A 25,908-nucleotide genomic window follows, 5' to 3' on the forward strand; every position below is an offset into this window, starting at 1 on the left:
AACCCGCCGCGCTCAGCCGCCCCGTACCTCGTTTATGCAGCTCCCGGAGAGGAATGCCGTCTCCCCCGCCATCGTAGGGCAAGTACGGGTCGGAAGAGGCATCCATGGAGGCGAGGAGCTGCTCCCGCCCGCCGACGGAAGGGCCGCCTGCCGCTCAGCGCAGCCCCGCTGCCATGTCGGCCGGGCCCGACCCACTCGCCGTCGTCTCGGCGCAGCGGCCGGCCCTGCCCCGCCCGCCTGACGTCAGCGGGAAGCGCCGCCGCCGCCACCCGTTACCTGGGCCCGCAGGTGCCGCGCCCTCAAATACGACAACGATGAACGCCGAGAAACAAAACTTAAGGTTTTATCATAAGAGCAGATCACCAAAGCCAGGCCACCAAATAGCCAGCCAGGACGGCCTGGTCTCTGTCAATGCTTTGGGATGACTGTTCAGGTAATTACATCACTGCAACACACATGTTCATGTTAAAAAGATCCAAGGCCGAAGAAACACATGCCAACAACACCACCATTATAACAAACACAAGCTGGTGCTCAAGCGACATTACACTACACGATGACAAAGCGCTCCAAGTCCCATAAAAATCCCAGGCACAAAACTGGCACCAACCCACGTGTGCTAAACACAACTGTGTGCCTGACACCCAGTAACACCCTCACTGCCACAGCCTGGGCAGAACCCAAGTACTGCAAGCAATGTATACACACATATCGTAAGGCACAGCACATCCTTAACCAACTGTACAACAGCTATTTTTCCTATCACAAAAACACCATTCGGTTTGTACACATTTTTAAATATTTTGCTTCTGTTCCCTCGGTATTCAAAGCAAATATTTAAGGATTTGCTTTCAAAGAGTAACGTGACATGAAATCCACAGCGGGGAAATGCTGATCAGCTGATAGCTGAACTACTCTGTAGAATCATTTATTTTCAGCCTGAACATTGCAGAGAGAAAAAAACATAATGGTGTGTTATTTTTAATGGAGGAAGTGCATGTGCAGATGACAGGCGGCTCCAGTGCTACCCCACTTCCACTGGTACCACCTCTGGCACCACAGAAGATGCCCAGGTTTTCAGAGTAAAGGCACCTCTCAACTCTAAATGATCAACATGACTTTGATCTACAAGTGCAAGAACTCCTCGCACATTCACAGTTCCATATCTCAACAGTAACTAGAAAGAGTCAGTAATCCTATTATAAGGCTCTACTAAAAAGTCAATCACAGCAGGAAAACTACAGCGTTTGTAATCTGAAAAAAGAACCCTTACAGAATGAGCTGTCAGTGCATTTACGATATGTTGATAGCAGTAGACAACACTATACATTCAACTCCACATTGGAGAAAATACGAAATAAGGGTTACAAATAACTCATATAACACAGTCTGGAAGATCACTGCTAGTTTAAGATATACTGCTACCAAAGGCCTCTGAACGGACCACAGGAAGGCGTTAGAGCAGAGCCATGGCCAGCCTGTTAACTTAAACTCATTCAGTGCCCTGAAATACAGCTAATATTTCCACAGAATTCTAAAATCCAGATCAAACTGGAAAAGATAGGGGATGCAACCAACTGGAAGTTGTATCTGATAAACTTGAGATAAGGGGGAAAATAATGGCAACGTCTTCAACGTAAAACTGATACAATTCTGTACTTGCTTCATACATTTTTTAGACCCCACCTAATATTAACTTGCAAAAGCTCTTTCAAGGTCACTGCCTGTAGATAAGCTGCTGAATACAGTTCTCTGTATAGTGTTAAAGCAGAACAGCCATTTTCCCTTCTCGGTTACCAGCAGCCTGTGCTCTCACTGTCTACAACCACCACATCAGGTATCATTCCATTCCCTACACCACAATGAAAGGTGTTTTATTATTGATTTATTTTTTTTTTTCAAAAACAACAAAGCAAAAAAGAAAAAGATATTATGCAAGTTGCCCTGATCTAAAAACAGGGAAGCCTGTTTTCTTACCCAGTTTTGTAAGTCCATACAATTTAATACTTCCAAAATATTCTTTCCCTGCCTGGTTTGAAAAAGTGCATCAGTTATTCCTGTTGTGAAGTCCAGCAAAATCCAGAATTGAAGTTATTGAAATGGTGCCTGTAATTAACTAAGTATTTTGGAGTACATAACATTAGGAGCACTTCTTGCAAAACATACGTTTAGTTTTATAATTGCCTTATTTTCAACAACTGAGACCCCTTAAAAGGGAGTATCTGGGACCCAGAGCAGCAGGTTCATAGGGCAGCTTGCTTCAAAGAGATTTCATCACAACAATTATACACTAAGACCTCTAACCCAGAAATCCTCCTTGCTCAAATAACTTTATACACCCGAGTGCTTCTATTGTTCTCAACAGGCACATATTATCGTTAAACATCACTTGGATACATCAATCTTCGCAGACAAGAGCTTTAAGTCCATTGTTCTAGAAATATCACAACGTATTTGGATGACACACCTTTAAAATACACCGAGAATGAAGAAAATTGCCTTAATCCTCCTCCTCCTCACTTTTTCTTTTTCCTTCCCTCTTAAGAAGAGAGAGAAAAAACACACATAAGATACAGGATCTGAATACATACAAATGAGTTAGAGGCTTCCCAGATCAAACTGACCCAGGAAAAGGTGTTTTCATCTGACAGACCAAGGCTGATAGAAAGAATGGAAGTATTGCAAAGATACAAAAGCCACTGTAGCCAAGGCTGGAGAGAGAGAATCTTAATTGTGAAGCATTATTCCACCAGATCATATTAAGAAGTAAGCTGAGATTAAGTCAGCTAAACACCTTGCTACACGTAAAGCAAACATTTTCTGTTCCCTCAATTATGTGATTTGTTCTAATTACAGAACAAGTAATTTCATAGCATCAGATAATGAAAATTAAAATAGGGTCTTTTATCAAATACGCAGTTTAAGATGGGCAATACTGATTTTAAATAACAAGAGGTAACAAAAATGTGCCAGATAATTACAAATGTCAGTGTGACCAAGGCAAAAGATTTCAGTGACTCTGCTGCCATTTTCTTCCCTATTACTCAAAACAAAAGCTTCTCCTTCAACAGCTAAAAGATATTGTTACCTTGAAAATGCTACACAAGAGCTATCTCACAAAACAGCTACTCTTCACACCATTTTGAAATTAATTTAATCCATATACACCCTCAGTTCACAGTCACATATCAAAGCATCTACTTATAACAGGGTACCTAAACACACCAAGTGTCCCAAACCCTACTGTTTCCCATTCTTTTTCTTTCCATTCCTTTCCCTTCCTACTTTATCCTCCTGCCCCGTTTCTGATGTCCTCTTTCATTCACCCTTTTCTCAGTCCATGTGACTAATCTAGCCCAGACTGAATCACTCTGCCATCTTGATGTCTCCTTTCACCTAACTCTTCTCAGTGTACTGATCCTGCAGCCCCCTCAGTCTGTGTTCATTCTGTACAAAACCATGAAGCTTTCTTATCTGGGTCACACAAGGACAACAGGAGGAAACTAAAGACAATACAAGAAGTAAAAATGGCCTTCCTGGTCCCCAGACAGGTCCAAGGTAAAATAACTTAAAGATAGAATCATAATATAAATAAGTATTATGTATTATAATATTATATTATTAAAAATATTATATATTATAATAAATATAATATAAAACAAGTACTCAATCACAACAGTATTAGCAAAAGGCTCCCCAGTTTGATATCAAGCCACAATACACAAGACTGTCAGTTTCCACTGCCCCCTCATCAAAAGCCTCAGTGAGAGACAAACCAGGGCAGGAAAATTTAAGACCAAACATAATGGAAATGCAAATTTAATACATATCCTGCTACATTCTTAAAGGCAGATGGGGCTTCAACGAAACAGGAGTCAAGGAAGCGAATGTGTTCAGTGGTAATACATTCCAGGTTTTATTCTATTTGCATTTTATTATACAGAAAGAAAATCACTTATCTTAATTTAGCTTTCATTTTTTCATAATTACTTGATTGTTACATATTTGTTATTTAATCCTTCTCACCATCTTTTCACCCAGCAGAGAATGCTTTATCCCAGGATTGAGCCTAACAAGCTTGCTTCCTCATTGGCCAATCACAGGTTCCTGAATTATGCCTTTACAACACGGTATAACTTCCAGTGGTGCTTTTTGCCACTGGCCAGACACAAGAGATAACTTGTTGTCAAACCCAACTAGCAAACAATGCAGTAAAACAGGTCATACAGCCACAAGCACATTGTATAATGAATTCTGAGATTGATTTCCCTCTTAGGACAGCTGAACTTCACTGCATGTCATGGAAATATGAGCAAAGGCACCCTGTTGCCAGGCAAAATGTTAGAGTGCAAGAAAGAAACAGATTTAAAAAAGGTCAAATAATGAAGACATGGTGCAATGTTAACATGTAACACCAAAAATAAAACATACAAAAAAATAAGCCTTCAGTCCCTACAAACTGCTTTGACTCTCCACCTCAAAAAAAAAACACAAAAACACCTCTTCTCTTCAGGTTTCTTTACACTTCTTTTCAGGTTTGTCCATCACACTTTTCACAGTCTATACCCCAGTGACTAGGGAAGAAAAGCCTTGTGATCAGACTATATAGAGCTATCAGCCATAAGACTTTATTTTTGTTTGTTCTGTTTCTTTGAATTGGTCAGCATTACATTCCCAGTAAAAAATATCTACTTCTACTGTACTAATCATGCAAGGAAGATTTTGAAATGAAAGCATGCTATTTTCTGCATACATAAGAACAAGTTGCTTTCAATTTCTGAGTTTCTTAGCAATTAGCTATTTCCTATTTTTTTTTAGGTTCTTTTCCTCTACAAGATAGGCAAAGATAAGAAAATGCAAAGGTGAAAAAGCAGTAGGACACTTCCCTTCTTCACATGTCAATCTGCTAAACATGCAATTACAACTCACCAGTTAGAAGATGGCCTGACCAGCTTAGAAGCTTTCTGTATTTTCATTTCTCACTCCTATAGGCACAGTGCAAACTCTGCTACTAACATCATTTTTCCTCTTACTTAAGTGCATGCAAAGACATTGGCTTTATCTGCTACACTGCTTTTTCTGCTTTAGGGTTGTTTACTTTTGGTCAGTACTTTCATCTTGCAGTTTGATTTCTACATTTGAGTTGCACTATCAGGCATACAGCTCCCTAGTTGTGCCACATATATATATTAAGCTCACTTCTATCTTATCCATCCATACATAAGCTGTATGAACACAGATGCAGTATCAACACAGTTTTGTTAAAAAGAATACTACACTCTGCCAGGCACAATTGAATTTCATGAAATTATGAACTGAACACCCAGAAGAAGGCAGAGTGAAACTGAAGACCTTCTACTTTATTTCCACAACATGTCTATCTTCCAAATGCTCTGTGAAGGCCTGATCCCTTCCTTAGAGATATTGGAAAAGGTTCAGAAAACGGTAATAAGAATGATTCAAAGCATGAGATAGCTGCAAGGTCCAGCCAAGCAAACCAAAATCTAGAATAGAGGTAAGAGAATAGATAAGAAAGTAAGTAGCAATGGAAAACAGTTTTAACTTATTTTTAACCATCTTCTCTAATAAGAGATACAACATAGGAGGATCAAGAGCACTATAAAGAGAAGGCAAAGACAACATTTTTTTCCTAACAAGTATATAAACATAAGTTACAACTGGTTGGGATATTTCACAGTGGTGATTAATACAGACTACACTGCTCGCTGCACTACTCCGATTAAATGATTGCTTTAATGTGGTTCTTTTTGGTGGAAGACACGGGGTTTTAATTTATGATTCTTTCTTCTCTGTCCCCTTAAAAGAGTGAGGAAGACTACCACCTTTCACAGGGACAGCACCATGCCATCCATGTGCTAATCCCCATGCCAACAGATAATAGGTCTTATCACAGTGCAAGTATTCAGCAGGACAATCAAGTCATCCTAGTTTCAGGTCACCTTGTTCTAGTTTCATACCAAACATCTTATATCAACATCAGTTTCATTTCAGTGTGCTTCATAACATCCCTTAAAAGCCCTATGTCTCAGTAAAAGGTTTCCTGTAGCTTCAGCTATCAACAGAATGAATAGTTTAAGCAGTCAGGTTGTACAAGGGTGAGTGATGAAGCCTGTGTGTCAGTCTGTGTTAATGCATAGTCTGTGTTAGCCTAGCCAAGCCAAGACTCTGGAAGTTACAGCTGTCCTCACAGCAGTATTTATACTTGGATTTACACTCCAAATAAAGAAAGGTGATGGTTTTCAACATAAAATGTTGAAACTCGTCAAAGGATGGTGTGCATGCTAAAGAACTACCTTACAAAAAGAAGCCAGTGGAAAAAAGATCCCCTGATAAGGACTAAAAGCCTAGAAACCACCACTAGGTATAGAAAGACCCTCAGCCAAACAGGACTGCTGTACAAGCACTCAGAGAGAGGAAGGAGCACTCTCATACTGTTTGAGCTCTTCCTTAAGTACTTTGGATCTCTCTCAGACAGGATGCTGAGCTAAGTTAGCCTGTGGTTTGACTCTGTATAGCTGCTCTTGCATATCAGAGATATACTGATATTCCCTTCCAGGGTAACATCTCTGTGCCATCCACGCACATGAAAAGCTGCAAGTAACAGTTATTAATGGGCTAGTAAGCACAAATATTCTCCTATGTAGAAAACACTGGAGTCTGACATCGACTTGGTTAAAACCATATCTACATCCTTTAACTGATCCAAGAGAACAAAGCAATGGTGAAATGAATAAAAGGTCATTAAAGCTGTAGTAAAACAAAGTATGTTCCTTACCTAAGAAGCACAGTAAGTCCTTAACTATAGTGGAAGCCCATACTAATGCTAAAAAACTACTGCAGGCTGTTCAACTAGAAAAGGATTAAGTGATTTTTCATTTTGGAGAATAATCATGATAAAAAAAAGACAATAATCACACTATAATAATATAATAATCACACAGACAATAATCACACTAAACAAAGTAACAGGTCACAGTAGGCACTGTATTTCATAATAAAAAATCTTATGGATCAACTTCAAGGCATCACATTTGAATTAAGGAAAAATCACCATAACAATGAATGGGTAAGATGCAAAAGATACTGCACATTATCTATTTCAAAGAAACCAGCTGTGTCTCATACTTGCTCTTATGATAGGTACAAATTAATTCACGCTCCCTTCTGTATGGAATCATGTGAGAGCAAATGTAATCCTTACCTAAGAAGTACAGTGAGCCTTTTAATGAAAATATTACTATTTGGAAAACAGGTTGTATATAATTTCAAAAGAGGTATGTCAAAGTCAGTTTTATACATTGTGTACAGAAAACAAACCATGTCGATGGCGCAAAATGACTTTGAAGACTTTGATTGCATCAGTGGTGGCTAACAAAAATAAACAGTTAACAAAATTTTCCTGTGCGAAGAACATAATGAGATTGAAGTAATTAATGGAAGAGTTCTTTTTCTTTGTATTCTTTATAAATGGTGATTGCCAAGTAGAAAAGAGAATATGCATCCATGTGTTGTTGGAAAAGTAAACAATCTCTAGATTTTTTTTGAACATTTAACCACTTGTATGATAGTATTTTCTTTTTATATAGAAATACCTGTACTTGCTGAAGATTACATTCTGTTCCTCAGATAATGACTATGGTAGCTGACTATACCACATTTCAGTGCTGATGGTTAAAGCTCCTTTAGGAGGCTAAAAATTGAGTTCTTTGGTCTTTGACCTTAGGCAAAGGACGCCAGCTCATAGGTAAGGACAGTTTAGGGTGTCTGCAGTGTTTAGCATTATTACCTGCTGGCAGATTATTATGATCTTCAGCAGTGGTGCTGCTATTGCTGCAAGCAGATACGAGCGACTCTAGCAGCAGCTTTTGAATTACCAGTTTACGGGTTGTCATATTAAGGTTAACTATTGCCAATTTTACGTTAACACCATATGTCAGACTGTAAACTGTCTTCACACTGAACTCACAATACAAGCAACTCAGTTCTTTCTTCAGCTGAAGCAAAAAGCATCGTCTCTACTGTAAAGAGATCCAAGCTCACTCAGGATGCAGATTCCCACAGACAGATCAAAGTATCTATACATGTAAATACCAGCAAGATCACTTGTTTGTAAACCATTTTCAGTTTACATAATCATTTCACTGATTTGAGTCAGTGCCTTGAAAAAAACTGTTGTCTGACAACATTACAAAAATCCACCTTCGTGCTGAATTTGTCTTATGCTTCAGCAACAGTTAAAATTGAAGTAGTCTTCTCTTACATCATATAAATGAATCTCAGTTCTGAGAAAAGCCATGGAAACCTCTCAGCTTCACTTTGCTGGTTGTTGAAATCAGAGTCATAAAAGGAAAAAGAAAAAAAAGAACTAACACACAATCTTCAGGCTCAGACAGCGGCCAACAATTGAGCCTGTCAGATTTTAAAGAAAGGCAAGGGAAGCCTATGCTGCAAGAAAAAGAACATTTCATCCCCTAACGTATCTACCAGTTAAAACAGAAATCAGGCAAAACATTCTTGTTCTGGAAATTTTACTTCTGCTTAGAGACAGTGAAATGATCAAAAATTAAACTACATTAGAATAATTTTTTAACTACATACTATAGATCTCCTTGTATCATTCCACTATGTCTATTTCTTTTCCATAATGCTGCTAAGTCTGAAATTTATGCAAATGTAACAGCTACTGCATAACGTAACAGGTACACAATGAACAATGCATGTAATTATGATATGATTGCTATACATGTAGACACATACAGCAATACTGCAGAATGGCTTAGGCTGGAAGGGACCTTAAAGATCATTAAATTCCAAGCCCCCTGCCTTGCTATCTTCTGTATTTTTCTCAGATGACATAGCAAAGGATAGTTAACATACATAATTTCAAATGGCATGAAGAGAAACAGGATTGTTGTAAAACATCAGCAGTCAATCTCCCACACAGAACTACATAAAACCATTCAAACTTAAGAAAAGAAGTGACACTAAAAAAAAGGCACATCTCTGTCAATGAAGTATTAATAAAGATACCCACAAGTTTAGGTGCTAAGCCTTTCTGAAGACTACTTCCTAATGTTCACATGTTTAGGCCTATATAACATAAAGGAATTTTCCACATGAGACAAGTAGAATATATCATTAGTATCCTTTCCCAATATTATCCCATTTCCACATGCCTTCACCACTGACTAACAGCCTCACTGGCTTTGTAAGTTACAGCTAAGTGTGACTGTCACTGTGAATAGCAGTACTAAGCAGGCATTACTGAAATACTGTCCTGACAGCCGAAGGACTTACCAAGCGTAATGGAGAGGCTTGTTCCATTAACTTATTACCCTACAAACAATGAAGGAGAAGGCTACAATTGATTTAGAAATTCCACATTGTTCGCTTTTCTTATGTCACAATGTACATGTAGTTTATGGTTCAGTGATCACCAGGTGAAAAAGAATTTCTTAGTCCAGTATTTTTCCCTTGTTGCACAGACTTCTTTTTAAAAAAAAAAATCTATCAATCTGTATTTTATTACATCGACTGTGAAATTATGATGAATGCTTCATTGTCCACAATAACTTCTCCGAGTAGGGTAAATATTTGCCTGTACTCTAGGGTCATATGTACTCCAAGCTTATTTTCTGTAGCAACGCAGCCATCAATTTACCTCTATTACTTCACAATCATTTTAAGTAGAAATACACTACTGCCATGTTCAAGAAGTTGCAAAGAAACCAGGCTCACAGATTCTTTCAGACCTACAGACTTAATATACAACCAAAATATAGATCTAAATTGGGCTGGGGATTTTGGCAGGGTTCATCAGCTAAAGCACAACACTAGACCTGGGGTTTATGTGCTGTATGTGCATGCAGTTCTGCAGGGTTTGCAGTGCTGAGAAGCATGAGATGTTCCAGTTAGCAGAAAAAGCCAGTCTCTCTGTGATGAACTCATCTGCACTGAGATTCAACAGAACAAAAATACATTAATAACAGGAAGATTAAAGAATGAGAGAATGTAACAAAACACTAACAAAAAACAAACAAAAGCCTAAAAAAAAAAAAAAAAACAGCTGCTGCCAAAGTCAGTAATGAAGAAATACAGAGGAAAAAAATTAAAAAAAAAATTAAAAAGACACGTGGTCCATCACAGAAGTGCTTGTTCAGTCTTGTCAATGTGATTTGCTGAATTAAAAACATACAAAAGAAACACCTCACATGTTTATAAACCTAAGGAATGATAACCACAAGCACTAATTTCCTGCATTTACTTAAAGCTTTTCTTGAAGGGGTTCTTAAACCCCTGAAAGGAAAATTTACAACAGATTCTGATTTACTGCTGTTTACTGTTATATATTCCCTAGAAAACATTTTCCATGCATAAAGATAAATCACTATTCATTTAGGTACAGTGCCTATTACTACTGCAACATCTTGCTATATGACCGAAACTGTGGCAAGCAGGTATGCCATTAGAAAAAAAATTCAATTCCAGTAAAGAAAATACATTAATATTTACATTTTAGTGCACAGTCCAACACTCCAGTATCACAATAAGAACTGTTAGCATACACAGCAATTAACGTTGCTTTTGATGGTGTAAACAAAACTATCACCTCATCTGCCTATTTCAATTTATGGATATAATTTTACAGCAAGTAAGGGGCAGAATATTGGCTTTGAAATTATTTATTCTACTGAATTGCACTTCTCATTAAAGTTTGAAATGATCCAGAGGATTTATATAAATAATAATCACAGTAGTTTCAGACTTTCTGTGTAGAAGTATCACATTAAACAAGCAAGGCATTCACATTATTAAAATAGACATATATGCAGTACACAAAAGAAGACAACTGTTCACTTATGATTTATAATTATCAAGAACTTGACTTCCTAATGTTTCCAAGTAATTTAGTAGATGGAATTCTTATGCATATAGAGTGTGTCAAGCCTTTTCATACTTACTTCAGCATACAAGTAAAATAACTGCACATTCAAGAAACACCTGATCACATCTAAAGAAGATGGATGAGAAGGATGCTTGCAACACTACAACAACACTCAAGTATAATGGCAACATCAAAGTGCTAAGTACAGCAAAGAGGAAAGAGCTTGCGGAGCAGGAACACAACAGTGTTAATTGGAGAAGAAAGGGTGATATAAAAAATAAAACAAGAGGCTGAGTTCAATTTTATATTGAACAAGAGGAAATGACAAGAGCATATATTTAACTAAATTAATTACGTTTATCAGAAATTACTTCCTTTCCCTCCTTTATATTATTCTCTTTGATCATTGCTATGAGAATGTTAAAGCTTTCACTCCAGTAACTAATCTATTTAAAATAAAAAGGCAGAGCTTCTCAGATCTTTCCTCTTTGTACAACTTCAGTGTTACTGCCAATACTCTTTTCTTCACAACTTTTCACCAACTCAAAGTGAAAAAAAAAAATCATGGTGTTTTCCACTGCTTCTAACACCTTTGCTTATAAAGTTTTTGCCTCTGTTTTGCAGATATGAAGCTGAATCAAGCAGAAACAGATTTACCTGTTGATTTCCGCTCAAAAAGAAATATTGAAGACAGTAACATCTCAGAACCCTCTTACAGCTAAGCAAACCAGGTAGCTGCAGAACAGTCACTTTTCCCCTACTTGACAAGGAGTTTGCCATTTGCCAGAAGTTAATATCTGCTTTACACCAGAAGTAGTTCCATACAATGCAACTGTCAAGCAAGAATCTCTCTGAAGGAGAGATTAAAAGGAAATTTTGAGTAGTTATGAAAATTGGTTGGTTTTATCTATGTAAAAACAAAAACCCACACACAACCAATAGCAATTTTTAAGATTAAATTAACATTAACTTACCAATTGATGCATCACCATCCAAGAGATTGTCATCTTCAGAGGTCTGAAAGTCCATAATTACACCCGCTCCATCTAAAAGCTCCTCATCGCTGCTTGCACTAGTTATACTGTTGTAACTGTTTCGATAGTAGCCTCTATGAAACAGCTGCTCAGACTCCATTTAGCTGCTTTATAACCTACAAGAAGAAAACATGTTGTTTTATATTTGAAAATGCACAATAGATTGATGTTTATATCAAATGAAACAATACTATGACCACACCATTTAAACTTAGAAAAATGTAGCAGTAATACAGAGTATTATATAAGCATTTTAAACAAACACTGTCTGACATTTAACTGGTTGATGTCTCTTCATCTTTTTTCTTGGGCTCTCCTATGTTCAATGATATTAAGAGAGTATTTCACTTTCAGTAAACGTACCCAAAATGTGCGTGCCCCACACAAATGTGCACTGTACCACCCCATGGTGTTAGCACAAAATCCATTCAACATTCAAGATTCGAAACTGATTTATCTTTGTGCTATGTTTCCTTAGTCTGCCATCTGTTTCACCCCAAAGCTGCAGTCTCACAAACACAATTGTTCACATTATTTTGTAAGGAAAAGCAAAAATTAAAAGGGACAACAATTCAAGATCGGCACAACCACATAAAGTTTTCTAAACTCATACACATCTACCTTTGTATGCAACCTTTGCCTTACAAATTTAAAACCACAGAAACAACTTCCTGATCAGTAAAGAGTTAAGTCATGACCACATCTTGATTCCATGCTCTTATTTATCCTAAGTGTCATTTCTCAAACATCATCATACTTTATTAGCACCAAACAGCTCAACCTCAGAAAAGTCATGGACCTTTGAATCTACGCAACTACCTCCTTCAAAGCCAGTATCTTGGCTTCCGAAACAGAAAGAAGTTTATTTCAAATAAAAGTAAAGGACATCACCTGCACAATGAGCACTATCAAAAACATTTCTGCAGTTCCCTTGAGAAGTCCTCAGCTCGTAGAACAGGGTTTGCTGTTCTCCAAGCTTCCACTCTAAGCCGGATTTGCAGCTGTAACCAGGGGGTATGAATAAGATTCAATCTTTATTCCATACCATCCTGACTGTGATATTTTCACTCAGACAGATATTTGAAAAGTATGATTTTCACTCAGTCCACCTGGATTAAGGGCTATGAGGCTTCTGCCTTTCCAGCAAAAGCCAAAGACTTTCTAGTACTGTTTTCCCCAGAAGATAAATTGGGAAAAGAAATTTAAAATTAAAATTTAATTTTGTTAATTAACCACTTTAGCAATGAATGTACTATATATAGTAATATTATATAGAAACAACTGCTTTTTAATGAAATATTTTATATTCACAAGCAGTATATGACAAAGCATAATCTACCTTTTTTTCATTAGTAAGAAATATCTCATTCCCTCCACAAGAAGGAGATACTCCCCTCAAAATCTCTCTCCAGATCTTATCCTTATGCACTTTTTCTTCTGCTTATCCTCACATTCTCTAATCATTCACTGTAACTGCTAAAATGCTAAAATATCCACCATGAACATCCAGCCAGCTGGCAGCTCTAAAAATAGTTTATAGGACTTCTAATTCCAATCCCTCTCCACTACCCAGCCACTGAGTCTTGTGAAGTATACCTAAACTGGTCGGCCAACGTCAAGAGTTACTTGCAGAGCTGAAGCAGTTTTCCCATAGTGGCAAACAGCTCAGTCTCCTAAGGAACAAGCAAGTTACCTACAAGAAGGAATGAAAAGTTAAGTGACAGAGTTTGCAGGGTAGCTGCAGATAGAACTGTCAGCACGAGCTATTTGCTGGTAACACAAAATTCTGTACTGATAGCTGTGAATCAAGTTGTGTTGAGGGGCAACAGAACCAATCCTCAATTCCATATGGGTTCTAATGTGACTACTGCCATTCACAAACGAGATGCTAACGTTATGAGAAAGAGCTTAACATGTACCAGTACTTCTCCAATTAATCTCATATGAAGTATTATCAGGCAAGAACTTCATACTGCCAGAATTCCAAATTAGAGAAGATTACATATGGAAGAATATAGAAGAGCTAAATCTTTCTTTCTATAGGCCAAAAAAAAACCTCAGCAGGACTCCAGAGCCTGGAAAAGATGCAAGATGTCAGCAGAATCACACGAAGAAAACCAAAATCATAAGCTGTACTTTGATAGTCACTATTTGTCACAATGAAAGAGGTGAGACAAAACAAGTCAGGTGGCAAGCAAAGAAGGGCCAGCTTTTCACATAGAACATAGGCAATGTAGGCAATGGAATCTTTGCCACTTGGTACAAGCATCTAACTGCTCATAAAGCACCCTGAAAAATTCAGGAAAGAAAAAAACCTTTTCAAAGGCTACTGAAGATGACATCTCTGGTGGAAACACTGGAGGTTACGAGAGCTTTCTGAAAAAGCATACATATACTTATTCTCTTCTTAAACACTTCCCTAGAAATCTGTTATCGGGCAAGACAAATCCCTTTGGGCTTGCCATTCTAATTCCCTTAAAGAATAGAATGCTTATAATTTAAAACATGATTTTTTTCTTAAGAAGAATCTTCATTATTTATGTGAAGATTCTTCTTAATCGTCTGCCATTTTACAGACACTGAGAAAAGTTTCTTAACAAACAACCAAGAAAGTTTAATCATTTCATGTCATAAAGCATACCCTACCAAGAAATACAACTACTTACATCTGGACAGAAAGGAAGCATCTCAATTTCTCCAACAAGTGCATCAAATTGTGATTTATCATTTATTCAGAATCTAAATTTGAAACAAAGCAACAGATGCAGTTGTACCTACGGGTACAGTAAGTTGTGCAAGATTAATCAAACACAGAACAAGCAAGAACAACACTGGTGAAGAGGAATAGTACAGAAGCATCTACATCTATAGAAGCCAGAGCAGACAGGACTCTTGCAGCGTTCTGCACAGACCAATACGTCAGGCATTTTCCTTTTCTCAAACACCAGACAACAAGCCCATCTCTCAGGCCCCGCAATGTAAGGTCAAGTAGAGAAGCAAGTCAGCTGAGGGAGACACTTGCGGTGTTGTGAAGCATCTCTGGAGAAGATGGAGTAGGACAGGAAGAAGTCTGATTTATAAGGTATTTGTTATCAGGCAACGTGTACAATCTGCAAATCTCTGCTATGGAATGTTGCCCCAGAAATGAACTTAAACACACTCTTCTGTATCTTAAAGGGCTGCAATTAAAAAGCATCCTACGTTTTCAGTCTTTTAGGAGGTTTAGAAGGGGGTGAGAACTTAGAAGCGCTCTTTCAGATTCTAAACATGCTTTAAGTAGTCAAATAAATAAATAATGAAAGGCCAAAAAGCACAATGGCACAACATTATCAGAAAAGCTCATCCCCAAACTCAGAAGAATCTTGAGAAACCCCCAAATTGCTGCAATATTCTATCTCCTGTTTCTCCTATCACTACCAATAGCTGAGAGCTACGAGCAGTCAGCCACCCGTCCCTTAACTCAAGCAAAGCTTCCTGCAAAACCTACATGAGGACAGAACCTACTGAGAAAGGTTATGCAGACACAAAACAAAAGCAGAGGAAATAAAAATTTCGTATATGATCTTCACACATCAGAACGTACCCTACAGCTGAGGAAATGTAATAGCAGCAGAGAAGTCATTTGCTGCAAGTTTAAGAAGAAAAAAAATACAGAATCTTAAAGGGTTTACACAATACACAATCACAATTGAAATGTGATTTTTGACACGATCTAATCAGAAATTCTAAATACAACATATGTACAAATATATACACAAATATATATCACATATACATTAAGGACAAGGAAAGAATAATGTCATTATCACCCACGGTTCTATTAGAATTTTATCATGCGTATACATATGTCAAAACAACCGCCTAAACATTGGAATCCGTCAAGAATGCCTTTGAATACTTAAATCCAAGCCTCCAGTATTGCATTTTCTTGTTGTTGTTTCCTTGTTGCTATGTAAGTGCACCCTTCATTGAGAACTGGGTTCAGGTGTTGCCGGCCTGTCACGACAGTTATAAAACAAAGGCTGAGCTGGGCTCACTCTTTCATCCTTAGCCTCACCAGCATCAAACCTGTATACCCATTTCCATTGCAGACTGAGCATATTGAGCCCCTGTTTGCTCATTCTGTCACAGGAGAGAGCTAACAAGAACGCGGTTCAGATTCCAAACTTCAGTTCTGGAAAAGGAGTGAAAGAATTGTGAGAAATTTCTCACGGTATTTTTCCTATAATTAGCAGAATATTTCTTCATGAAAATGGCTTAAAAATTATACGCTTCAGACCAAACATACAAGGAAGGAACTCAAAAAGTAGCAGCAATCCTCAGCTTCCTCAAGTTGAGTACAAAAATTCTTAAGGATATACAAGAAGAGAAAGGATACTGGTTCAATTACAGGTCATATTTAAGGAAATAAATCATAATGCCAGTTGAATGAAATTACTTCAGTAAGAAAAATATTGATATCAGTTAGATGTTAAAAACTAATACAATTTATGCAGTTTTCAATTTTTTTCAATTTATAACTCTTGGAGTAGAAGAGATTTCCAAAAACATACATATATGAAAAGCTCACTGTAGCTCCGTTCACTGCTACTTCCAGAATAAAACTAATCTTGGTGGCATACAGAGACACAGTCTCGAGTGTTCTCCACACAAGAAAGCAAGCAAGGACAAGCACAGAAACACACAGACAAAACTATATTTTCATGATACGTACCAATACAGAATATCACCACTACTTCTGACCTTCACAAAAGCAGAATCAATACCAAATACTCATTCTACAGCACTTCATATCTTCCCAGATCAAAAAAACACAACAGAGAACTGACGGCTTAAACAGTAAATGAATACTGAACACATGCTCCCAGACACATGATTAAAAACATTAAGGCTATTGACTTAAAGTATTCAAAACTACCTCATCTCCACTCTGAAGTGTCTTAACCCCTAAGGCTGTGGCTTCCCACAGTACTTGGAAAGAGTTTCACTACCGGGCACAAGCACATGATCCAGCTGGCTGGAAGGGTCTGCTTCTTTCACATCCACCAAATTGCAGATGTGAAGACTCACTAGTTGCTTTCAAACCAAAATGGCTGAACTAGCTGAAAACTCACATTTAAACCTCACCACATTTACTGATACATTAGAAAAATTTCCACTGAATCCAAGAGAAGTCTTCTGCACAAACATAGTAATAAGCAGTGAAATAAGTAGTGAAGTCTTTTAGTGTTTGGGTTTTGTTTAAAAAATAGAATACAATCACTTTGTACAAACCTAAATACAAAAGCAAATGTAACTCAAAAGCTTAAGCTTCTCAGGCAAGTGCTGATCCTTAGCTGAGTCACAATAAAAAAAAAAAAAAAAAAAAAAGTGTTTGGTTGCCACTTGAGATACAAGCCTAAAATACATCTAAGATTTGGCATTAGTTTTTAAACTATCAGTTTGGTACCTACAGCCACAAATGCTCTGTCCAGGGAAGAAAAGAAGAAAAGAGGGACTCCTTTTGGATTCTTTTTGTGATCACATGAGAGAGATCACAAGATGAGAGTAGAACTGAAATTTGTCAGGGGAACTGAAAGGCAAAACTCACTCCCTTTTTCAAGGACAGGAACTATAACTGCAAGTGCCATTGAAGACAACAGGTTTTATCTGTTTAGTCTTCAGCCTCATCTGTTTGATGAAAAAGGACAGCAAGAGTATGCAGTATTCTCTTTACTGTTTTTATAGGATTTTGTTCCTTTTGAACATGAGGTTGTGTTGCAATTACCTGAGAGGCACAGAAGAAAAAAAAAAAAAAGAGAGCAGAGCTTTTACACAACACCAGGACTGCCTGAAGTTCTATCATTTATACCACCTTTATCTTTCCAGAGAAATGACCAGACAGCCTTCAGCTGTGTGCTCAGACTCACAAGTTCAGGGTTCCATCTGAGCTGACTACCTTTCAGACAATTCTGCTTGAGTTCAATGCATTAATATCTAAATGATCAGCAAGGAGTCAAGGAAGTAAAAGAAAACTTGATAGAAAGCAAGTAAGAGGCCATCACAGAAAAGAGGCTCTTGGAGCCAAGACACAAAGCAACCATAGTGCTGATCCCAACAGAATCACATAAAGTATTTGATCTTAAGAGGCAATATTACAAATGAGGTTTACAAGACTAGAATCAGAAAAAGCAAGGCGAGGAAGGACTGAAGAGATGTGCAACCAACAGCAGGATCTAGTTGATGGCTTCCCTTCCTGGCTCTAACTAGACAGATGCCACCTGATTTCTGTCAACACAGCATTTCTGCCCATTACCAATAACCATTCCGACCTTCTTCAAAGGATAAAAAATAAAACAGACCAGTTAAGAAACTTGTGATATTAATCTCTGATATTTTTACATCATAGATTACTAGTTGCTTGTTTCTTTTTCCTTTCTGAAATACAAATGCACAGGCTAACCACAGGAGAAGATATATCCAACTAAAAAAAAAAAGAATAAAGAAAAAGGAAAAAGAAAGAAGCAGCAAAGCCCTGGGGGCACTGACACCGCAAGTGAAGCATGCACTACATCAAGCACATTAACAGTTCCAAATGCAAACCAAGTTCCTCTCATTGAATATCTTCTCTCCAGGTGCAAAGCCGAACTGTCAAGTACAGCTTCTAAAATTATGCCTACTTTGTCAGGGCCTACACGTGGATGACAGGCTTCCGGCACGAGAGCCTAAGGTGAAGTTATTACTGTTAAACAGAGGTATCAAGTTGAAGGCAAGGATCAGTGTCAATTATTTTAGTGGGGGACAGTTATTCCTTGAGAGATTTTTTTATTTTGAACATTACAAGGAAAGAGAAGATTCAGCAATACTTAAAATGGCATCCAATGCAAGAAAAGCTAAGATGTGATGTGGAAGGGATACGGTTTAATGAGGAAACGGTGGTGGGAGGTGGATGGCTGGACTGGGTGATCTTAGTGGTCTTTTCCAACCTTGGTGATTTTACGCTTTTATGAACTGGAAAAATGAGTATTTGGAAGCATACAGGGAACTATATATTTTTTTTCCCCAACATATACACAAGACAAATTAATAACAGAAACCTCATAGGAAATGCTGTAGTAGATCAAGAACTACAGATAACTCAGAAAACACACCAAATTTGGCAGAGAACACTAATTGGAGACAGGAGCTCTAACAAAACTATCATTCAGGAAAAGGGGAACTTCAATTTTAATTGGCCAGATGACAAAATACTGATTCACCTTAGGAATCTGTATTTTAATCTGTAATTTAAATGCATTACTGAAGTGAAATTATACTTTTATTATTTGAATTTGGAAATGTTTCTTCATTAGGCTGTATTGTGGTACAAACACTCCAAATGCATATTTGAGTACTCTCGTTAACTTCTAGAAAATGATATGAAAAACAGGCAAAAAAATTAAGACAAAAAGCAACAGAGTCTAATTCCATAACTAGAAAGCCTAAACAAAAGGCACAAAAAGCCGAACATCTAGAAAGTTCAATAGGAAATAGCTGATGAGTCTCCAGAAGTCATTAAAAAAGTCTGACCTACTATGACGCTACACATTCTCTTATTTCAATTCATTTCTGTAAGCACACACTCAAAATTATTCGCTACGTGATATAAACAACTGTGGATCCTACAGCTGAAAACATTTACAACTACCCTAATGGCTTTGTTTAGAATCCTTTCTATTATGCATTAAGCCCAGAAAACACTTTGTCAACTCTATTATCTCTGACAGAAACAGCCATTATTGAGTCATTAAATACAAACATTATCTCTAAGTTGTATGCCAATTTCCAAGTTTCTACCTTTTTAAAGCAGAATAATTTCCACAAAGCCGCATTATTTTTACAAGCTGTATAATTCTCTATTAAAATCAATTTAAATATAGGGTTTTTTTGTTGTTGTTTTTTTTCCCCTAATCATTCTCAGAGATTATTTTACAAAGGTGTCTGATATTCAGAAACAAGTCTCAAGTTAAATAGATATGAAAGTTTGTAATGGTCAACTTCCTAATATTCTGAGCATCCTAAGCAGAAGTTACTGAAGCCTGGAATACGAACAGACACAAAACACTGTGCACACCTCATATTTATGAGCACAGGTAAAGAGCTGGCCTGGCACATGAGCAGCTTTAGAAATTGGCCAACACAGAACCTGTGCTTTCAGGTCATAAAGGAAAGATTGCTGGGGGAGCTCAGCTACAGAAATGTGCCTTCAGAGCACACAGGTGTAAAGCTAAGGTGTGAGTTTGGGCAAAATGAGCAAGAAGGGTGTATAAGCAGACTTGTACACACGATCACTGCTGCTGATGACCCTATGCAGGTTGCTACAGCTGCTGCCAATGAGGTGACTAAGCAAGAAGTTGAGAAACATGCAGCCTAGAATCTGAGAGCTATGAAACTCTTTAAACAATTTGAACTGCCACAAATCTCTTCAACAGTAGAACTTCCATTATCTTTTTTCTTTGAATTATGACCAGGTTATAAATATTCCTACTGCTGAACAATTATAAGCCTCTGCCTTGAGAACCAGATCGGCACAGGAGCACCTATCCATATGTATATGAAGTCACATAAATAAGGCAACATGAAAAAACATGAACGTTCCTAGAATGCCCTTTGGCAACGTTTGCCAACTTGGAACGGCAGTCCCGGCTTTTGTGCTTACATTCAAATAGCGCAACTCTGTTATCCCAACATCAAAGTAAGATGCACACTCACAGTCACAGAATTGCAGGGGCAGGAAGGGACCTCCAGAGACCATCTAGTCCAACCCCCCTGCAGAGCAGGCTCCCTACAGCAGGCTGCACAGGTAGGTAGGTGCCCATGAGGGTCTTGAATATCTTCAGAGAAGGAGACTCCAAAACCTCCCTTGGGCAGCCTATTCCAGTGCTCTGTCACCCTCAGCATGAAGAATTTCTTTCACTTATTGGTTAGGAACTTCCTATACTCCAGGTTACAGCAGCTTACACTTGTCCTGTCCCTGCAAACTGCTGAAAAGAGGTTGGCAATGTTCCTTTCTCTCCCACACTTAAGATCTTTACAGACATTAATAAGATCCCCTCTGGGTCTTTTTTTCTTCCCAAGGCTGAACAGACCCAGCTCACCCAGCCTTTCCTCATAGAGGAGATGCTCCAGGCCCTTCAACATCTTTGCGGCCCTCTGCTGGACTATCCAGGAGATCCCTGCCTTTTTTGTAGAGGGCAGTCCAGAACTGGATGCATACTCCAGGTGAAGCCTCACCAGGGCAGAGTAGAGCGGATCACCTTCCTCGACTTGCTGGCCAAACTCCTCTTAATGTATCCCAGGACATCACTGGCCTTCTGGGCCACAAGGGCACAGTGCTGACTCATAGCCAATGTGTTGTCCATGAAGACTCCCAGGTCCTTCCCACACAGCTCCTCTCTAGAAGGTCATCCCTCAAAATGTACTGACACTTGTGGTTATTCCTTCCCACGTGCAAGACTCTACACTTGCTTTTGTTAAACCTCACCTGGTTTCATACTGCCCAGCTCCCCAGACTGTCCAGGTACTGCAGAATAGTAGCACAGCCATCTGGAACATCAGGCACTCTTTTCAGCTTTCTATCATCAGTGCACATGCTGAAGGTGGACACTAACCCCTCATCAAGGTTGTCAATGAAGACACTCAACAAGACTGGACTCAGCACCGACCTCTGGGCAACACCACTAGTCACAGATCTCCAAGCAGACTCTGCACCACTGATCACCACCCTCTGAGCTCATCAGTATCAGGATGTCATGGGAGGCAGGATCAAACACCCAAAACCCTGAAGCAAAGTGGAAACAACAACACATCCCACCAAAGTGTTTATTCAGAGAAGACATACTGCACAACTAGGTCCAGCTGTCCACAGAACAGCCAGGAGTGGATGCTCCCTTACAGGTGGCCAAAACACCAGTCTGTGACAAACAGTAAGTGAAAAAAGAACATAAGAGGAACTACAAACAAAGCCGTGAGAGAAAAAAATGCTGGTAAACTCATAAAATAAAAGGGTTCAGAACAATACATTCAGGAAGAACAGAGACCAAAAGGTGCACAAATCTTTCCCAGTTAAGGATTTGGATAGACTTGGTCTTATTATAAGTCAGTAAGAAATGTATACGTATAAAGAGAAAAAAACTCAACAAACTACCACAATAATAATTTGAAAAAATACACCACAGAAAGAATAAAAACAGCAGTACTGTAAACCACTCATAAAAAGGATGCTGTAATGATCTGGGAAAAGGCATACAGGGAACAGTGAAAATATATTCCTAGAAATATTACAACGTACATTACGCTCAACACCTACTATTGGCTGACAAAGAATTCAAAGGACTGATATTCCAACAGCAAATAGAAGGAAACAAAAAACAACTTTCATTTTTCTTGCCACAATAAACAATGCATTTTCCAAAGCAGTAGTATTCTCAAAGCAGAATTACAACCTGACAGCCCAGAACACTGAGCAGCATGTTTAGGTCTGTCTGCTAACCAAGGAGACGTGAAACTTAAAGCAGTTCGCCAGTCCAAGATGTTTATCTTAGAAATAAATGACAGTGCCAATTGACAGTTTTCCATGGGCTTATTTTCACAGGTAAGTTTCCAATAAAGCCCAGATGAATGCTTTACACTTTACGCTACAGAATACTAAAGTTTCTTAAAATAGACAAACAGCACTGATAAGTATCTGCTCTCATATCTGTCATGCCAACATGTTTTGCCATTCAAGTAACTGTTCTTGCAAAGCATTCATGTTGCCACTGGATACAGAACATAAAATCCATTACAGGTCCACTGAGAGAACCGAATGCAAGAAGCATCAATGCATTTGGTACTTAATAGGCATTAGCTCGATTCTTTTTCCCCCCACAAACTCCACACCATAAACTTCAGAGGTCCCACAATACTAACAGGGTACCAAAAGAAATTCCAAACCCATGAGTATTCTGGTACATTTTCACTACGGTATTTCTAAGTCCCTATTCTAACACAACTGAGAACCAGAGATGTTTTTATCCTGCTGCTATGGCCTCGATTTACCTCGGTTAGTGCTTTAAAGTGTGACACAGCAAATTTAATTCAACACAGAACATATCCCACCACCAGCACGAGCTCGTCCAAGGACTTCTGCAGTTACGTGAGAATGGGCACACAATTCTTTTACCTTCAGCTCCGTGTTTCTGGATCACCCGTGCCGGGAACCCGCCCTTCCTGCAGGGAAGCACACAGCAGCCCAAGCTCTACCCGCACTGCCCGGCTCTCTCATCTAACCCCAGGGCTCCGCGAGGACCCCCGCAGTCCCCCGTGGTGTGCCTGGGCCCTCCCAGGCCGGCCCGGCGCCAGCACAGCGCACAGCTCGAGCACTATTACAGCGCTCCTAACCCAGGTTACGCCGGGAGAAGACGCCGGGCTTTCAAGTAGGACACTCCTACGTAAACACCACGCTGACATACAGCGAAGCCCAAGCCGGGTGACAGCGGGTGTCGCGTAATCAAGCGGGGCACCCCTCCCTTCCCGCTGCAGAGGTAAACGAGAGCTCCTCGCGGCACCGGGACGGGACTGGGGCTAAGCCGCTCCTTCGGCCCTCACCCGGCCGGAGCCGCCATCTCGGCCTCGCCACCGGGGAGCACCGGGCGGCCCCTGGCGTCACGTCGCGCTGCCGGAAGGCGCCACCCCGCGCCGCGGCCCCGCACGGAGCTGCGCGGCCCCAGGCAGCCCTACCTGCTGCTCCTCGAGGAGGCGCTGGCGCATCCTCCCACGGCGGCGGGGCGGGGTGGCAGAGAGGCCACTCACGGCGCCTCAGCCCCCGGCCCAACGCTCCCAACGCGGCCCCGCCCCCGCAGCCTGGGGCAGGCCTGCCTGCCTGCCTGCCTTTCTTCCTCCCTCCCTCCCGCCCGCCCCGCCTCACTTCGGGTTCGGCAGCACGGACGCCAATACGGCCCCGCCGCCAGCAGGGGGCGAGACTTCCGGGAGCCGCCGAGGGAGCGGTGGGTGATGGGGGCGTCCCCCGGTAGGGCTGGAGCGGAGCAGCGGGAGGGGAGCGCGCTGTCAGCGATAAGGGCTGAAAGTGGCACGGCAGGTACAGGAGCGCTCGGAGCTGCTCGTGAGGAGGCACATCCTCACCTCATCCTGAGGCGAGATGGGCACAACAGCGGCGCGAACTCAGGTTCCTTAAAGCTCCGTGCGCTGGGGCACGAAGGTCACGCAACCAGCTGGGAAGGAGCGCGGCACCTGGTGTGAGCCCGAGGGCGCTCACCTGCCCCCAGCTCCGTCCCCGCGCCGCTCCCTCCTGTTCTCCTATTCTCCTGTTCTCAAACGCAGCCGCCGTCCCGCTCAGCGCGGCGCCTGCGCGGCCGCCCGCCGCTCGTTACCACGGTGACGCGGCTCACGCCGGAAGGGCGCGGGGACGGACCCGCTGCCCGGCTCGGCCCAATGGCGGCTGAGCCTCAGAGCGGAGCCGCACATCGCACCCGAAGGGGCGGGCAGGAGGCGGGCGACGGGAGGTGGGTTGGTTGCGCGGCTGTGTCAGCGCTGGGAGGTGAGCGGTGTGAGCGGTGCGGCTGGCGGGCAGGCTGCGGATGGGGCATAGTGCGCGCGGCTCGAGCCGGAATCCTGCGGGCGGGCGAAGGTTCCCGGGGCCGCAGGGAGCTCTCCGGCCGCCCCTGTCGCCTCGGCTCTGTGGGGGCGGCCCGCTCGGCCTGCGTGAGGGGCTCGGCCCGGTTGGGCTTGTATGATGGGCTTGTGTGACTTGGCCGGGGAACGGCCTGAGGCTTTGGCCGCTGGCTGGAGAAGCGTGTTGGCTGCGCGGTGCTGCTTTCTGCTCGTCTCTGCGGCTCGGGCTGCGCGGCTCTTTGCCGGCGAGTTGTGCCGGGCGTGGTTTGCGGCCCGCTGCGGCAGCCGCCTCCTGCGTGTTCGTGGTGCCACCAGGACTTGTTGCTCAGCGCTTGACCAGCCAACGCCCTGTCAGCACGGACGGCTGATGCCGGACCATCTCGCCTCTCGCAGCATCGCTACCCGTCCCCGAGCTGCAGTCTCCCGTTTGCAGCCTGTGGTGGTCTATAGAGCACAGCGTGCTGTAGAAACGCCGGCTCTGCTTCTTGCTGCTGGATCTGCAGTAGTACGATGTAGCTTGCTTTGTAAACATGGCAGGACAGGAGGAGAATTTAATGACGCCACTTGAAATTAAAATGGTGGCCAACCTAGTATGCATGACCGTTGCCCATAAGATGATATTGACGTTAATAGTGAGGTTTTATTTTCTTAGATTTCTAGTTTCACACTGAAATATCTTTCCTGTGCTTAAAGAGAACAACAAACATCTCCGTGCCACAAGGCCTGTCATTTTACTTGTTTTCTTTCCCAGTAATTATATGCTTAGTTCTGTTTTTCCTCACTTCCCACTTTACAGTAAAGACTACTCAAGGTCTCTTGCTTTGTATTTGTGATTGGTTGGTTTAATTTGGTTTTTTTTAAAGTACTAATAAAGCTTTTGTCTTTTAGTGTGTTTCCATGGTGTATGGGGTGCTTCATCTTCCTGAGACCTCGGCACTCTGTGTGTGAGTATCTTCCAAAATACTGGGGTTAGTGCTTCTTAAGAATGGACATGTATTTATTTCTGCCCCTACTACAGTTCTCCCAAGTAGAGGTGAATGGAGGATTGATAACTAGATGCTGTAGAGCTGTACAATCTCCTCTTGCTAGCTGAATGAGAAGTTACAGCACTGACTACTTGCTTCATTTCAAAGACACTCTTTTTTAATACTGTCGAGACGAAATATTGAAGCATTTCTAGCATTGCAACACTTTTTCTATGCCGGTTGAGTATGCTCTATGAAAATAGAGTTGAGATTAAGGTAGGGCAACATAAAGCAAAGTTACAAAGCTTATAGTGTAGCTGAAGAGACAGATTGATGAAGGTACAAATAAAATAATTGTAATGACCTGGTATGC

General features: G+C 40.7%; 2 protein-coding genes across 75 annotated transcripts in view; one reads left to right on the plus strand and one right to left on the minus strand.

Annotated features, from left to right (window-relative positions):
- CLCN3 (Cl-/H+ antiporter 3) overlaps positions 1-24,324 on the minus strand; it is a 57,598-nt gene extending 33,274 nt beyond the window's left edge. For 6 of the 26 annotated variants that reach the window (XR_014945251.1, XM_085544895.1, XM_085544897.1 and 3 more), the window contains exons 1-2: positions 23,680-23,804; positions 11,881-12,056 (exon numbers count right to left, since the gene is read on the minus strand). Coding sequence is in view for 22 of the 26 variants with exons in the window: in XM_085544897.1 (XP_085401023.1) it covers positions 11,881-12,040 (160 nt within the window). In the remaining 4 variants the exon portion in view is untranslated. Of the gene's footprint in view, positions 1-27; positions 217-11,880; positions 12,057-12,831; positions 12,942-13,536; positions 13,634-21,623; positions 21,740-22,998; positions 23,170-23,411; positions 23,643-23,679; positions 23,805-24,081 lie in introns of those variants that run through there. The other 20 variants (XM_085544896.1, XM_015860865.2, XM_015860863.2 and 17 more) reach the window with 11 other exon arrangements.
- NEK1 (NIMA related kinase 1) overlaps positions 23,174-25,908 on the plus strand; it is a 35,155-nt gene continuing 32,420 nt past the window's right edge. For 20 of the 49 annotated variants that reach the window (XM_085544866.1, XM_085544869.1, XM_085544873.1 and 17 more), the window contains exons 1-2: positions 24,450-24,496; positions 25,459-25,514. The gene's annotated coding sequence lies outside the window, so the exon portion shown is untranslated. Of the gene's footprint in view, positions 23,484-23,867; positions 25,076-25,456; positions 25,515-25,908 lie in introns of those variants that run through there. The other 29 variants (XM_085544867.1, XM_015860846.2, XM_085544848.1 and 26 more) reach the window with 9 other exon arrangements.

Source organism: Coturnix japonica, chromosome 4 (assembly GCF_054131305.1).
Source record: "Coturnix japonica strain WE chromosome 4, WE-NBRP24, whole genome shotgun sequence".
Lineage (NCBI taxonomy): Eukaryota > Metazoa > Chordata > Aves > Galliformes > Phasianidae > Coturnix > Coturnix japonica.